The 12,717-nt window shown below is 41.7% G+C and overlaps 1 protein-coding gene across 1 annotated transcript; it reads right to left on the bottom strand.

Moving 5' to 3' along the window:
- Positions 1-2,948: 2,948 nt before the first annotated feature.
- LOC144642844 (high mobility group protein 20A-like) lies at positions 2,949-11,718 on the bottom strand. The gene is given in 10 exon segments (XM_078501946.1): positions 2,949-3,573; positions 4,546-4,900; positions 5,325-5,520; positions 5,598-5,644; positions 7,032-7,149; positions 8,207-8,413; positions 9,403-9,518; positions 9,996-10,105; positions 11,253-11,389; positions 11,391-11,718. Coding segments are annotated over 10 exon segments (1,491 nt in total). The 5' UTR covers positions 11,562-11,718; the 3' UTR covers positions 2,949-3,539.
- Positions 11,719-12,717: the final 999 nt, after the last annotated feature.

Below are 12,717 nucleotides of genomic sequence, written 5' to 3'. Positions count from 1 at the left end.
TTTTTTGTATTTTTGGAGCAACTTTTGAGCAACTTTTTGAGAAATTACGGGCAACTTTTTTGGAAATCTCGAGCAACTTGTGGAAAGCCCTAGGTACAGTTTACTCTCCAGAGGTTACTCCAGGGGCCAGTTTTTTGATTACTTCTCTCAAACGGTTTAAAAGCACTCCAATATTATTATTCTAGAAGTTTTCATAGCATTTTTCGTTAGCATTACATCAGCACACTATTTTTGAAAAATTACACAAATTATTTTTAAGAGCAAGAATAACTTTTGATTCCTGTAGATTTCAGTTTTTTTTTTCAGCATATACACTTCACGCCACTAAACGACACGCCTCTCGCTGACGGAACAAATGTAACTTTTTTTTAGCCTTCTAAACGTTGAACCGATCCATGAACAGCAAACGATTATTGGTACCAGGCTTTTTGTCGTCCGATTTCCTCTGTAATCATACTCGTGATTGTGGGAGGCACGGTGGCCTAAGGGTTAGCGCGCTGAACTTCGGATCGAGCAGTCCGGTTTCGAGCTCTGGACGGGGTCACTGTGTTGTGTTCTTGGGTAAGGCCCCGGGGGGGGGGGGGGGCACTCAAAAAAGTTTTATACGGGGAGGGTCCGCCCCATGCTCTTACCCCTTACCCTTTTATATACCATTTTGACAGAAATTGTACCCCTTTCGTATACCTTTTACTGAAAAAAGGTACCCCTTTCATATACCTAAAAGACGTGACATATCCTTAGAACAGGACGTTTGCTTGTCATTTTTATGTAGTGCCTAATAAATTAAAATAATACAGCCATAAAGTGCGTCTGTTCGAAATATTTTACAGGCCTTTTAAAAAACCTTAATGACGGATTTTCATACCCTTTCATATACCTAAACTTGTGAAATCGCTACCCTTTCATATACCTGAAGCCTGAAAAAGGTACCCCTTTCGGGCGGAGCCTCCCCGTATAGGCCGTTATATGGAGTACCCCCCCCCCCGGGGGTAAGGCACTTGTGCCTCTCTTCACCCAGGAGTATAAATGGGTACCGGCAAAGTAATGGTGGGGGGTAACCCTGCGATGACCTAGCATTTCATCTAGTGGGAAGTAAAAATACTCTTAGTCGCTTCACGCCACGGAAACCGGGATAACTCCGGCGGTATGGGCCACTTGGCTCGACGCAGACTTAACTTTTTATGTACTCGTGATTAGTTAATTTAACCCTCGGACGTACAAGCAAACTCATACCCCCATCATCGTACAAGGGGGGGGGGGGGGTGGATGGAACCCCTCCCCAGAGTTTTCGTTATATTAAGGCGTAGCGAAATTATTTTGCTGTGACAAGAAAGCCCTTAGCGTACTCTACAAGATGACATAATTTTAATTGGCTGTGACGTCATAAGAGCCGCCATCTTGGATTTCAACATTTTCTTAGAAAGTCACGAAATAACGGAAATTGATGCAAAATCAAGCTAGAATGCTTATGGAATGTAAAAATAAACAAATCTTGCACTTCTGTTTTAAAAAATTGGAAAAAATCAAGAAAAATGTTAAAAATGACGATTTTTGGCAAGACCTGCTTGTATTTATGACGTTGCCATGGCAACGTCATAGACCATGGGCACATGGTTGACATATCAAAATTTCCGCAAAGGATGAATGAACAGCTACCGAAAGTTTCAGCATTGTAGGGTAAATGCTTTTTTCAAAATTTGGAAAAAACCTTACGGGGGTTAAACAACAAAATTGTGTTAATCGCTTTTGACTCTATTACCGTTTAATTTGTATTGTAATCCACACTCTCCAGTTACTGTCATACTATTATTACATGTTGCTATGGCCATCATATTATAGTCACAGCAACATACATGCCGCGTTATAGAGTTGTGCAAACGGAACCTAGTACAACTGCAAGCGAATTTCTGTCAAATTACCAAATCAAAGTAGTCTATTGTGTACGTTTTAGTAGAAAATGATTATGAGAGACATTAGATATTAACCTTTCATTCACGGGAGGGGAAACTCAAGGAAAAAAGTAACAAAAGTTGCGAATGAACCTGCGACTTTTAAAGAGGTAAGGTAGGTAAAGCCTGTATACGAGCCTAGCGGCCTTTCAGGCCCAGGGGGGGGGTACTCGGGATTTGAAGTGACGGGGATGATCAAAGGATTTTTTGGGGTTTGAAATTTTCGATTCTGGGATTTTTTTGGCTGGGAGAATTTGGCAAGTATTTTTTTTGGGTGGCCAGCTTGATTTTAAGTAGGGATCTTTTTGGTATCAAAAACAATCTGAAGATTCGTGGTAGTGCCTTGGCCGCATACATGTAGTTCTGCGAATAAACTACAAATACTGAACGTGTTTCTTTGTGTTATATCTTCAGATCATTCCCCCTTTCTGAAAAAAATTAATGGGTCAGAAAATTGTCATGGGGTTTTTTTAGGGGTTGATTTTTGGTCCAGGGATTTTTTGGGGTTTTGTTTAATACCTAGGGATTTTTTGGGTCTCGATTTTTGCCCCTATTTGATCATCCCCGTCACTTTAAATCCCGAGTACCCCGACCCCCCCCCCCCCCCCCCCCCTGGGCTTTCAGGCCGGAGCTTATCTCGGTTTTCGTAGCATGAAGTAGTCCAGTCCTTGAACTCGCTCTTTTTCGAGCCCTATGTAGGGGTTGAACCATGCAGGGCGGGGGTAGGGAGAGTTCAGGGACTGGACTAAGCATGAAGCGACTGGGAGTATTTCTACTTCCCCCTGGATAGGATACTAGTCCATCCCAGCGTTACTATTTACACACCTGGGTGGAGAGAAGCACAATGAGCCCAAGATTGGAAATCGTTCAATTGGACGTACTTAATAGATTATTCGCCCTTAGTTTGTACGAGGTGACAGTTGATGAGGCCGCATCACCTCACAGAAATTTCCAGCTAGTAATCTAATTATTAGATCAAGCGGAAGTTAAGTTATTAACTTCATTTCAATTCTGTCTTTTTTATTTAAAACATATACAGAATATCTTCCGAAAAATTCCATAAATAACTTGCACTTTTTTTCACGTAAATTGTTCATTACGAAAGACCATTATGGGTAACCTTTAAGGTTCAAAAACACATAAACAATGAATGGACATCTGAAACGAAATTTGATTTCGTACAAGCTGATCATTGTACCTCAATTTTACATGCACGGTTTCAGGTTCCAAAGTAGGACGTTTCATACCTGCGTTCGTGCATCTGTAGTTCAGTCTTCCTCTAGCCGCCAAGACTGACTTTTCTTAGCGGATCCTCCCAGACTCACTTGGAGTCTCCCAGCGGAGGAGTGAGATATAACAAAACCACTTGACAAACATTGAGGCCGCAAGAGAAGATTACGCCTTTCTGCTTGCAATGTACGAATGATAAGAGCAAAATAAGCCTGTCGCATATGAAAATACTGCAGGATCAATACTGTTCTTGCAATTGGATGATTTGACTCCTGCTTAGAGCGTCTGTGTGCCGTTCAAGCGGAAAAAGATCCTTCCTTATTTCCAGTCCACTTAAGGTTGAAAACCTGTGTTGGAACTTTACTCCGTCAAATTCAAGCCTTTATCTGCATCGCTGAAAGAAAAACAAAATAAATACAGTCAAATTCTACTTCTTTCATAGTACTAGAATGTCTGCAAGGAAGGCGAGTGCATGTTTGCTTCGTGAGGTTCCCTGTTTTATGAGTCAAATGAGTCTACGAGTCATAAGTCAATGAGTCAAGGTGAATTTTACACAAAGTAGGATATTATCTATTAAACCACTGTTTACCTTTATACAAGAAAGCTTACAACCCTCCACTTTGCTTAAAGTTAGTTCTACTCTGGTTTGCTTGCGGTTAGCTTTTATTTGTTAGTAAGAATAGCACTAATTTTTAAATTAATAACTCTAATTAAAAATTTGACCCATTGACTCATGACTCATAAAAACTTTACTCTCTTGCTTCGTTGGACACTGATGGGATACATGTAATTATTAAAAACTAGCAATGGTATATTGCAGCTCCTGCCCTTTAATTGGTTGACAGGCAGTGGTTTATGAGCTCATATACCATTGACTACAAATATGGTAGCCGATACACGTCAGCGAGAACAGCCGGGGAGCTCAAAAAAAGAGAGACTAAGGGTTACTATGAAAGCTGTCAAACAACAAATTTAGCCGGGTAAAGTTTTCAATATGCGTCTTCGGGACGTAGCTAAGTCACCTCACAGAGTTCATACACTTTTTCAGGCCAAAAATCCAAGGACTTTTCAAGGATATTCCAGGATCCTTCCTGGAAATTTCAAGGACTTTTTTTCATAAAATTTACCCCAAACCAACGATTTCAGTCTGTTGTGCCGTTGATGTGCTTGCTGAAGAACTAAAAAAATCGCTTATTTTGAAGCCTTTTGACGTTCAATAACAAAAATCAAGGACTTTCAAGGACCAAAAACCAATTTCAAGTACTTTCAAGGCCTTGAAATCGAACTTCTGAAATTCAAGGGTTTTCCAGGGTTTTCAAGACGCGTACGAACCCTGACCTCATTATCGTTTCCATCTACAACTTACTTGGGAAAGCCAAGACGTGACACAATCTCTCGCACATTCGTTATAAGTCCCTCATTCTCCTGAGGAGAGTCCAGTATAACTGAATACAGTCTGGTCATATAAGAGTCAATAGTATCTAATGTCGGAACCTCGTTTGTGCCTGGAAGCACCAAGTTTGCAAACGCTTGAACAAGAGCCGCCCGAAGATTGCTCAAGTGATTGAGTAACACCATGTTGGCGTTTCGTTGTTGGTTTGTCTCCATTTCGATTTTTCCTATCGCTTGTTTCAAGCTGTCCACGTGTTTAGAGGTGACTGAGTTTTGTTCTTCAAATTCAGTGGCTGCTTTGCGAAGCTGTCTGAGTTCATTTTCACGCACTGTAAAGAAAAGGAAAAGCAAGTTAAAAAGTACTCACATGATAGATATAAGCGAAGCGCGGTCGCCTAATGGTTAGCGCACTGGACTTCGAATCTAGCGGTCCGGGTTCAAACTCTGGCGGGGTCACTGTGTGTTGTGCTCTTGGTCAAGACACTTTACTCTCATAGTGTCTCTCTCCAACCAGGTGTATAAATGGGTACCGGCAAACTAATGCTGGGAGGTTAACAAATATACCTGCGATTGATAAGCATCCCATCCAGGGGGGAGAAGAAATACTTCTAGTCGCTTCATGCTACAGAGACCGGGACAGCCCATATAGGCCACTTGACTTGAACGCAGTCTTTACCTATGACTAATTTACTCACTTATATAAGACTGTACGGTGGTGTACACTTCTTTGGCTCAAGTGAGGACATTACTCACTTTCATTGTGTTTTAGAAATTCCTCCGTGAAGACAGGAGCGTTAAATCCCGGTAACTCTTCCTCTTCTTCGCTTTCGTTTAACTTTCCTGACACTGTCTGCTTGTGTTTGCGTCCAAAGATGTGCTCTCTTTTGTTGTGAAGGTTATTGAAGTACTGATTACAAGGTTTGCAGTAGAGGTCGTCTTCTGCACAGAGCTGCAACGGAGCACAAATAGCATTTCACTCAGTGATATATAAATTAAACTATGAAATTCGTCAGATTTCGATTCTACCTCAATCCCATTGGACATCCCGTCTAATCCGTCAGAATTCTCCAAATCTGAAAGAAAACCAAGCTTATCATCAGCTTGATGATAACATGATCTACGCTTTCAGGTTTTTGTATAAAAAACGACTGAACTGGTGTCAGGGAAAAGGCGAGCAGGCATGGGAAGAGTAAGGCGGCCTTCCTCTCCCTTGAAATTCGGACGGGAAAGCGTTTCTGAGTCTTTTCTGGGAAGACGCAGGAAAATTAAAAATGGCAGCCACGTTTGGAATTACATATTTTACACGTCACCCTTTGGAATCCGATAAGGTAAATGCTCTTGGTAAGGTTCGTTATGAAAATGATTTTCCTTTCCAACGTAATAACATTCATAATCACTGGCTTCGGAATATTTTTCACATTTCACGAACAGGCTAGGGGTACGCAAATCCACCGATCTGTTCTAATTTTTGGCTAAATTCTTCAATTCGCAACTATTTTCGTTCAAATCGGTTCAATTTACTTGAAAACTTTGAATGGTATAGTTGTTTTTATGTCTTTTTTTAAGAAGTTTCGCATCATTGCTTCATACCGACGAAGACCGACCAAAGTGATCCGTACTTCGTTTAGTATCCACAATCCGAACTTCCTGACATGAGGAGTCGACCGGAACCTGCGTCAAAATTCTCAGCTTATCCGCGATCCGTGGTATTTTGACATCCGCGAATCCGCTCAATGGTATTGCAAAAATCCACAATTCGTATGTACGCATTTTACATATAAGGCCAAATCCGTCGATCCGCGAATCTATTCACCCCCTCATCTAAATGAGAATCAAAACAAACAAAACGAAACATTTCTATCTGGAGACGCCAGGACACATCCTACAACAACCCAACATAAAAGTTAAAGTCTCAGAGGTAAGAAATCCTGTTATAAACATGTATAAACCTCCCTACAGGCGTTCTGGATCAGTGTAATGGGTACACGGGATTTCAAGTGACGGGGATGATGGAAGGATTTATGGGGGTTACAAAACTTCGATTCCGGGATTTTAATGGCCAGGGTAGGAAAATTTGGCAAGTATTTTTAAAAAGACTACCAAATGAGAAAAAGGTAAATTCAGATGATATGATGAATAAACAAACACGAGCGTTCAATTTCTAACGTTTTTTTGTGTGTTATATTGGCTATATCAATATTCCCCCTACCTGGAAATTTAAGGGTCAGAAATTTGGCATAAGTGTTTTTAGGGGGGTTATTTTTGGTGCAGGGATTTTTTTGCGTTTTGTTGGAAGCCCTAGGGATTTTTCTGGGTCTTGATTTTTGCCCCCATTCGATCATCCACGTCACTTGAAGTCCCAAGTACCCCCCTGAGGGAGATGTCAAGGGATCCTGGAGAGGGGGAATGCGTGGGATGTTATACATAGGTGTACAAAGGAAGCAGGGAATGGTATTTCACTTTTTCTCTTTCTATCTGCTTGTTTCTGCAAGAAGTTTTTGTAAGTGTCTGTTTTCTGATATGCTTCCAATTCCATCATGTATCTTTCTTTGTCTTTTTCTGCTTCATCCAAGTATCTCTGAAACAGGCAAAATAATGCTCAGTTTGAAGTTGAACACTGGAAGATTAAATGACAATGCTTTCCATGGAAAGCTTGATGGAAAGGTGTGGTACTCTAATGTAAGGGGGGGGGGGGTTTGTCTGATCCTCTTGCTACTAATACCTGTTACTCTCACTTCCTACCCCTTCCTTAGTGGCTATTGCCTCTTTGTACAACTTCTTTTACAAAATATTGCACAATGTTGCAACACTATTTTCATTCTTGGGGAGCAGGGATAGCACAGTGGCGAGAGCACTCACTTCCCACCATTGTGGTTGGGTTTGATTCCCAGACCTGACCTCATATGTGGGTTGAGTTTGTTGTTGGTTCTTGTCTTTGCTTCGAGGGGTTTTCTTTGGGTACTCCAGTTTTCCTCCCTCCACAAATAATCAACACTTCTTAATTCCCATTCGATTGGCGATTCACGGCCACAATTAAAACTACTGGGAAACGAGTAATTGTGTTACCCTACAAAGCTAAAGTAGGTTTTTTTTAAAGTCATCTTTTTTAAATTTTTCTCCATTTCTCCCTTTTATCCTGTTCCACCACCTGTAAAATCTAACTTCCTTAGCTCTTCTCCCACCCTTATTCTCTATGGATAGTGACCTCCTGTCCCCCTCCACTTTCTACCCAAAAGTAGTGTATGTAAAGATTATAGGCACCAGCAAAGTGCAACCTGACTTAAGATCCAGTCTTGCTTGTGCTAATTTTATTTGCTTGATTAAAATTATAAAGAATAAAAATAAAATAAAACTGAATACGATCACGATGTTGTTCGACACTTTGGCCGGCGGCTATATCAAGCACATCAGGATACTAGCGCCTTTGAACCGTTGCCTAAACAAAAAGATCCCAATGAATGGCAAGCGCCATGATACAGATTGAACAGTTTAATAGTCACAAAGGTCAAATTTAGTTCCTAGAGCTGCTCCCTGTGTTAACACCTGAGTACATGATGATGTCTGGTTACCGAAAAAGAAACGATCACCTCTCTATCAAATTTTCCTTTCATAAAGATCTATGAACAAACAAGTACCTGCTTTTCTTCAGCAGACAGTCTACTCCACTGGGCACCAAGCAGTTTAGTCACTTCAGGAAAATTTAACTCAGGACGTTCTGACCTAACTTTCTCTCGCTGCTCATTCAGGAACCTCACATACCCAGTCAGGGGGGCCTTTGGTGCATTGCTGTCACGGAACGTCTTGCGTCTCTTCTTACCTTTTGGCCATCCACCTTTCTTTTTCTAAAAGCATATTAAGAAACAGAAAGAGGTTCAGTGACAAACTACATGAAATTTCAGATAAATGAGATAATAACATAATTTTAAAAACAATATTGTCATCTCTCCCAGGGAGGGGTGGGGTTGGCTGGGTTTGAAAAAGTATGTGGCCGAACCCCTGGATCCACTTTTGATTCCTGACCAGTAGAATCCCAGTTTCTCCAGGCATGGATCCAGAGGACCCTCCTGAAAACCACCCCTAGGTGATTGGAGGCCTCCTCTTAAAATATTATGTATATTATTATTATTTTTAGGAAATAGTGACCATTTTCCAATAACACATCATTGCCGAAGGTGTGTGCTGTAAAGGATTGGAGGGGAAGGGCAGATGGGGGTCTGACTGAGGGTTCACTGTATGCTCCCCAAGAAAACGTTTTAGATTTTGGCTAGTAAACCTGAAGTGCCATTTATGGGTATTTTGATTTTGTCAATATTAATTTTCATATTGTAATTAATGATTATGGAGTGGCTCTAAAAATATATACTTCATAAAAAAAATGTGACCAATTTCTGTTAAATGGTGGGAACTCGTCTGGATCTGCGCCTGTTCTCTAAACCAAGGCTGTGCTGTAAGAAAAATTACAAGGAACCCAAAGGTTCCAAACTATGAGATCCATGGCCAGGGTGCCTAGCATAAAGCTTTTATGAAAGAAATAAGATTATCTGGTCGCCCAGAAACAAAAGTTAGTCGCCTGAGGCACCCGTGCACCCTTAGAGCACAGCCCTGCTAAACCCTTGATTTCTTGTGCCATCTGATAACTCGTACTAAAAGCTGTTTCCCTTCCTCAGTCAAAGACTGCAATTTTACACCCGATTTCTCAAACTCTCTGATTTCCTGAACAAATTTTCATTTCCCTTGGAGGTTCCAGAAATAAGAATTCTACTGTTAGTATAGGGAATTGTATGCTAATTTCGGCAGCAGAAAGTTTGAAAATTGGGCATCTAGATCTTACCACTGACTTGTCCACGTCACCATGAGAGTTTGACACAGCTCTTGGTGTCTGTGTTTCCTGACAGACAGTTTCTTCCACTGAACCCCCTTCACTCTCTCCACCACTCAGGATCTCAACTGAAAATACAACAGTTCAGGTTACCGGTATATTATCAAAATAATAAAATGAAATTTTACAGTGGCATATTTCCACAGTCGACAGAGTGGCTCTTCATCTACTGTTCCCGATTGAATTAGAATTTAAAAGTGTTGTGTTTTGCGGAGGAAGGAAAACTGGAGAACCCAGATGAGAACCAAAAACAAACTAAATTAAAAAAAAAAAAAAAAAAAAAAAAAAACAAACACCTAACCCACAATGATGCAAGGCCCGGGGATCGAACCTGGGCCACATTTGTGCATGGTCAGGCAAGTGTTCTCACCACTGCGCCATCCCTGCTCCTCACAAGTTAATGAGATGGTAGAGGTTTATTAGGTTTAATACTTCTAAGAATACTGACCAGAGCTAAGACTACACATGCGACTGATCCGTAATAAATGCTCAGTAAAAGATTCAATATTCACAAATACAAAAAGGTCTTAATTAATTTTTTTTACCTTGACTGAGGTCTGATACAAAATCTGCTTCAGATGTTGGTAAAGCTTGACTTCCTTGGGATGTGTGATAACTAGTAACTCCATTGTGAGTGGTTGCTGTGAAATGAAGACTGCAGAAACAAAATAATAAAACATCAAAACACTTGTTACAAAACACTGTATTTTCAACCAAGTATCCAGTTCATTTTAGTATTTAATCCTTTACATTGCCCAATTGAAATTTCCATGAGTGGTGTGAGCGCCAGAGGCGTACGAGCGTCTTGGGGAGTCTGGGAGTATTCTCCCTGGGAAATCTTGAAAAATCAAGTTGTTTAAGTCCACATTTCCTGCATTGTGAGAGTCATTTAAACCCTCACTTCCCAATTAGGTGGAACCTTTGTGGCCTGTGAGTGGATGGCGACGTACCCATCGCATCCCCCCTGGCTATAGCCCTGTGTGGGTAAAGATATTTTCTGGAACTGCACAATATATTGTAGCATTTCATAAGAGCCCAAGCATGGTTCCCAAGCATGGGTATAAGTTTGAGACCTAACACTTGAGAAGACAGAAGATTGGGACAAGGAGGCATTGGTCTACAATATTTTTATGGATGCCCAGCCAGCTGGCCTAGAACTAGTTTGTGGAGGGGGGCAGGGGGTGGGAGCTGGGGAGAAAGGGGTGGGAGGTGTATGGTAGGCTGGAGAAGAGAGGGCGAGAAGCACAGTTCCCAAGGTCACTGGAACCAGGAGAAATTGAGAAAAATTTTGCAACATTTCATAATATTTTGCAACAGAAATAGCACAAAGAGGCAGGAAGCCACTACGATCAGGGTGGGAACCTGGAGTAGAAGGGATGGGAAGTGGGATAGTACAGACCTCCATTTCCCCCTCCCCACCAGATTGCATGTGCACTCGCTCAGTATAGTCAGAGTAGTGCCTGGTACAGCAACTGACGGCACCAGCCATGAATGTGTATTTGCTTAGCTTTCTTCTAGAGACTCTGACTCCTCTCCTTAAGAATTTATACGAATGTAATTTTTATTACAACTCTCTACTATAACAGTTGAACAAACAGTTATTAAAACTAAATTAAAAATTACCTGATAACTAAAATAAATAATGTTAACAACTTTGATACTGCAGGGGCCTATTTGTGTACAAAATATCAATAATTTAGATTGGAAAATCCATGCACCCAGAAGATTAAACTTCAGAAGTAACCTTAGTTTCATATATTAAAAGACTGTTGCAATATTACAAACAGGCAATAGGTACAAACCTGCCGTCTTCTCCAACAGTTGCCACAGCTAATTCACTGGAATCACCCACGTGTTTGACGTCTACAGAATCAAAACTTGACAGAGTAAACCCGGGTAAAGACGTAACAGTCGTTGTTCCATCAAGTGTTGGAGTTAGACACGGCTAAACCAGTAGATCCGGGCACAGAAGTGACGGAAAAAGTAGCAAGAGAGGTGCTAGAGATAGCCTGTGAGTCGAGCACTTGTGCCAAAGCGGTAGCCGTAGCGCAAGTCGTTCCATTTTCCAGCGATGTGTCGGCGTGTAAAGTCGGATTTTCTCCAAGGTCCATGGCTGAAGTGTGAGCGTTCTTGTTTTTCCACAGGAAGTGATCGTTCGTTCGAATGTTGTTGACGGAAGTGATTGTCTGGACGATTTTTTAGAGGGGGGTTCGAAGTTTCTTCGTTTGCTTCATTCCCACCAAAATGGCGGCCATCCCTCAATAAAGCGAACCACCCTCGAAGGCCACGAGAACAATAAGCAATGTCCCGGATATAAAATCGCTTTTCATTATATGAAGGAAATATCTCTATTGCAACTAGCCGCTGACCAATCTACTGAAAAAAAAACTTTGATTTGTCCTTTGATTTTCGAGAGAGCCGGGAATTTTGAACTTCCCGGCAAATCTCTGGTGGGACCGGCAGTTCCCTGACATAACAAACATGAACAAAAGATCACAAAAGCTAAAAGGTAAGTTAACGTTCCCAATAAGGACGGTTATATTGTATAAAGAGCTTCAGATTTTTGTTATTGATTTGATAGAGACTAAGAGCGAAGTTATGAAACAAGTCCCCTCTTGATTGTTTCACGGGCTGTTTATTTTTTTCTTCTTGTGCTTTCACCAAGGTTAGGACTTCTTTTATACTGGTACACATTCACTCTCTCCCTTTTTTTTTTTCCCCCCCCGGTCGGGCGCTCCCGAAAACCTGTTCGCAGGCTAGATATTAAAATTGAGTGATCTGGATACTAGACGGTTTGTCAGCCGCTGTCGTTATGCATCATCATTCCAGCGTCCCTCCCCCCCCCCGGCCCCCGGGGCATTTCCTATGTTGCCCGTCCCGAGGGTGGGGCTTTGCGTCCTCGGTTGACCCCCGGGCTTTACACGTACTTTCAACCGTGAGTGAGTCCGTATTCGTGTGGGGCGTTTTTGGCCAGCGTGGACTCGTTCGATTGCTGTTCCGGGACTGAGCTCGTGGATGTTCGTGGATGTTTTTGGTTATTTTCCATTGTTTTCTTCATTGCTGGCCACTGTTTCTTCACCTTCGGATCAATCCGGGATCGCATGCCCGGTTCTTTCTCCCCACCCCGAGAATTCCAATTTTTTGTCTTGCCCGGGGTGCCCGGGGGCGGGATGGGCACTGCTGGAGACTGATGCATTATGTGATTGAAATGTCACATGCTGTATTTTGCACCCTGGTACTGACCCCTTTGGGTGGTGAAATAGGCTC

The sequence above is a fragment of the Oculina patagonica genome, chromosome 1 (genome assembly GCF_052425735.1).
Source record: "Oculina patagonica isolate OP01 chromosome 1, crgOcupat, whole genome shotgun sequence".
NCBI classification, from domain to species: domain Eukaryota; kingdom Metazoa; phylum Cnidaria; class Anthozoa; order Scleractinia; family Oculinidae; genus Oculina; species Oculina patagonica.
This window is presented reverse-complemented; position numbering and strand designations above follow the sequence as displayed.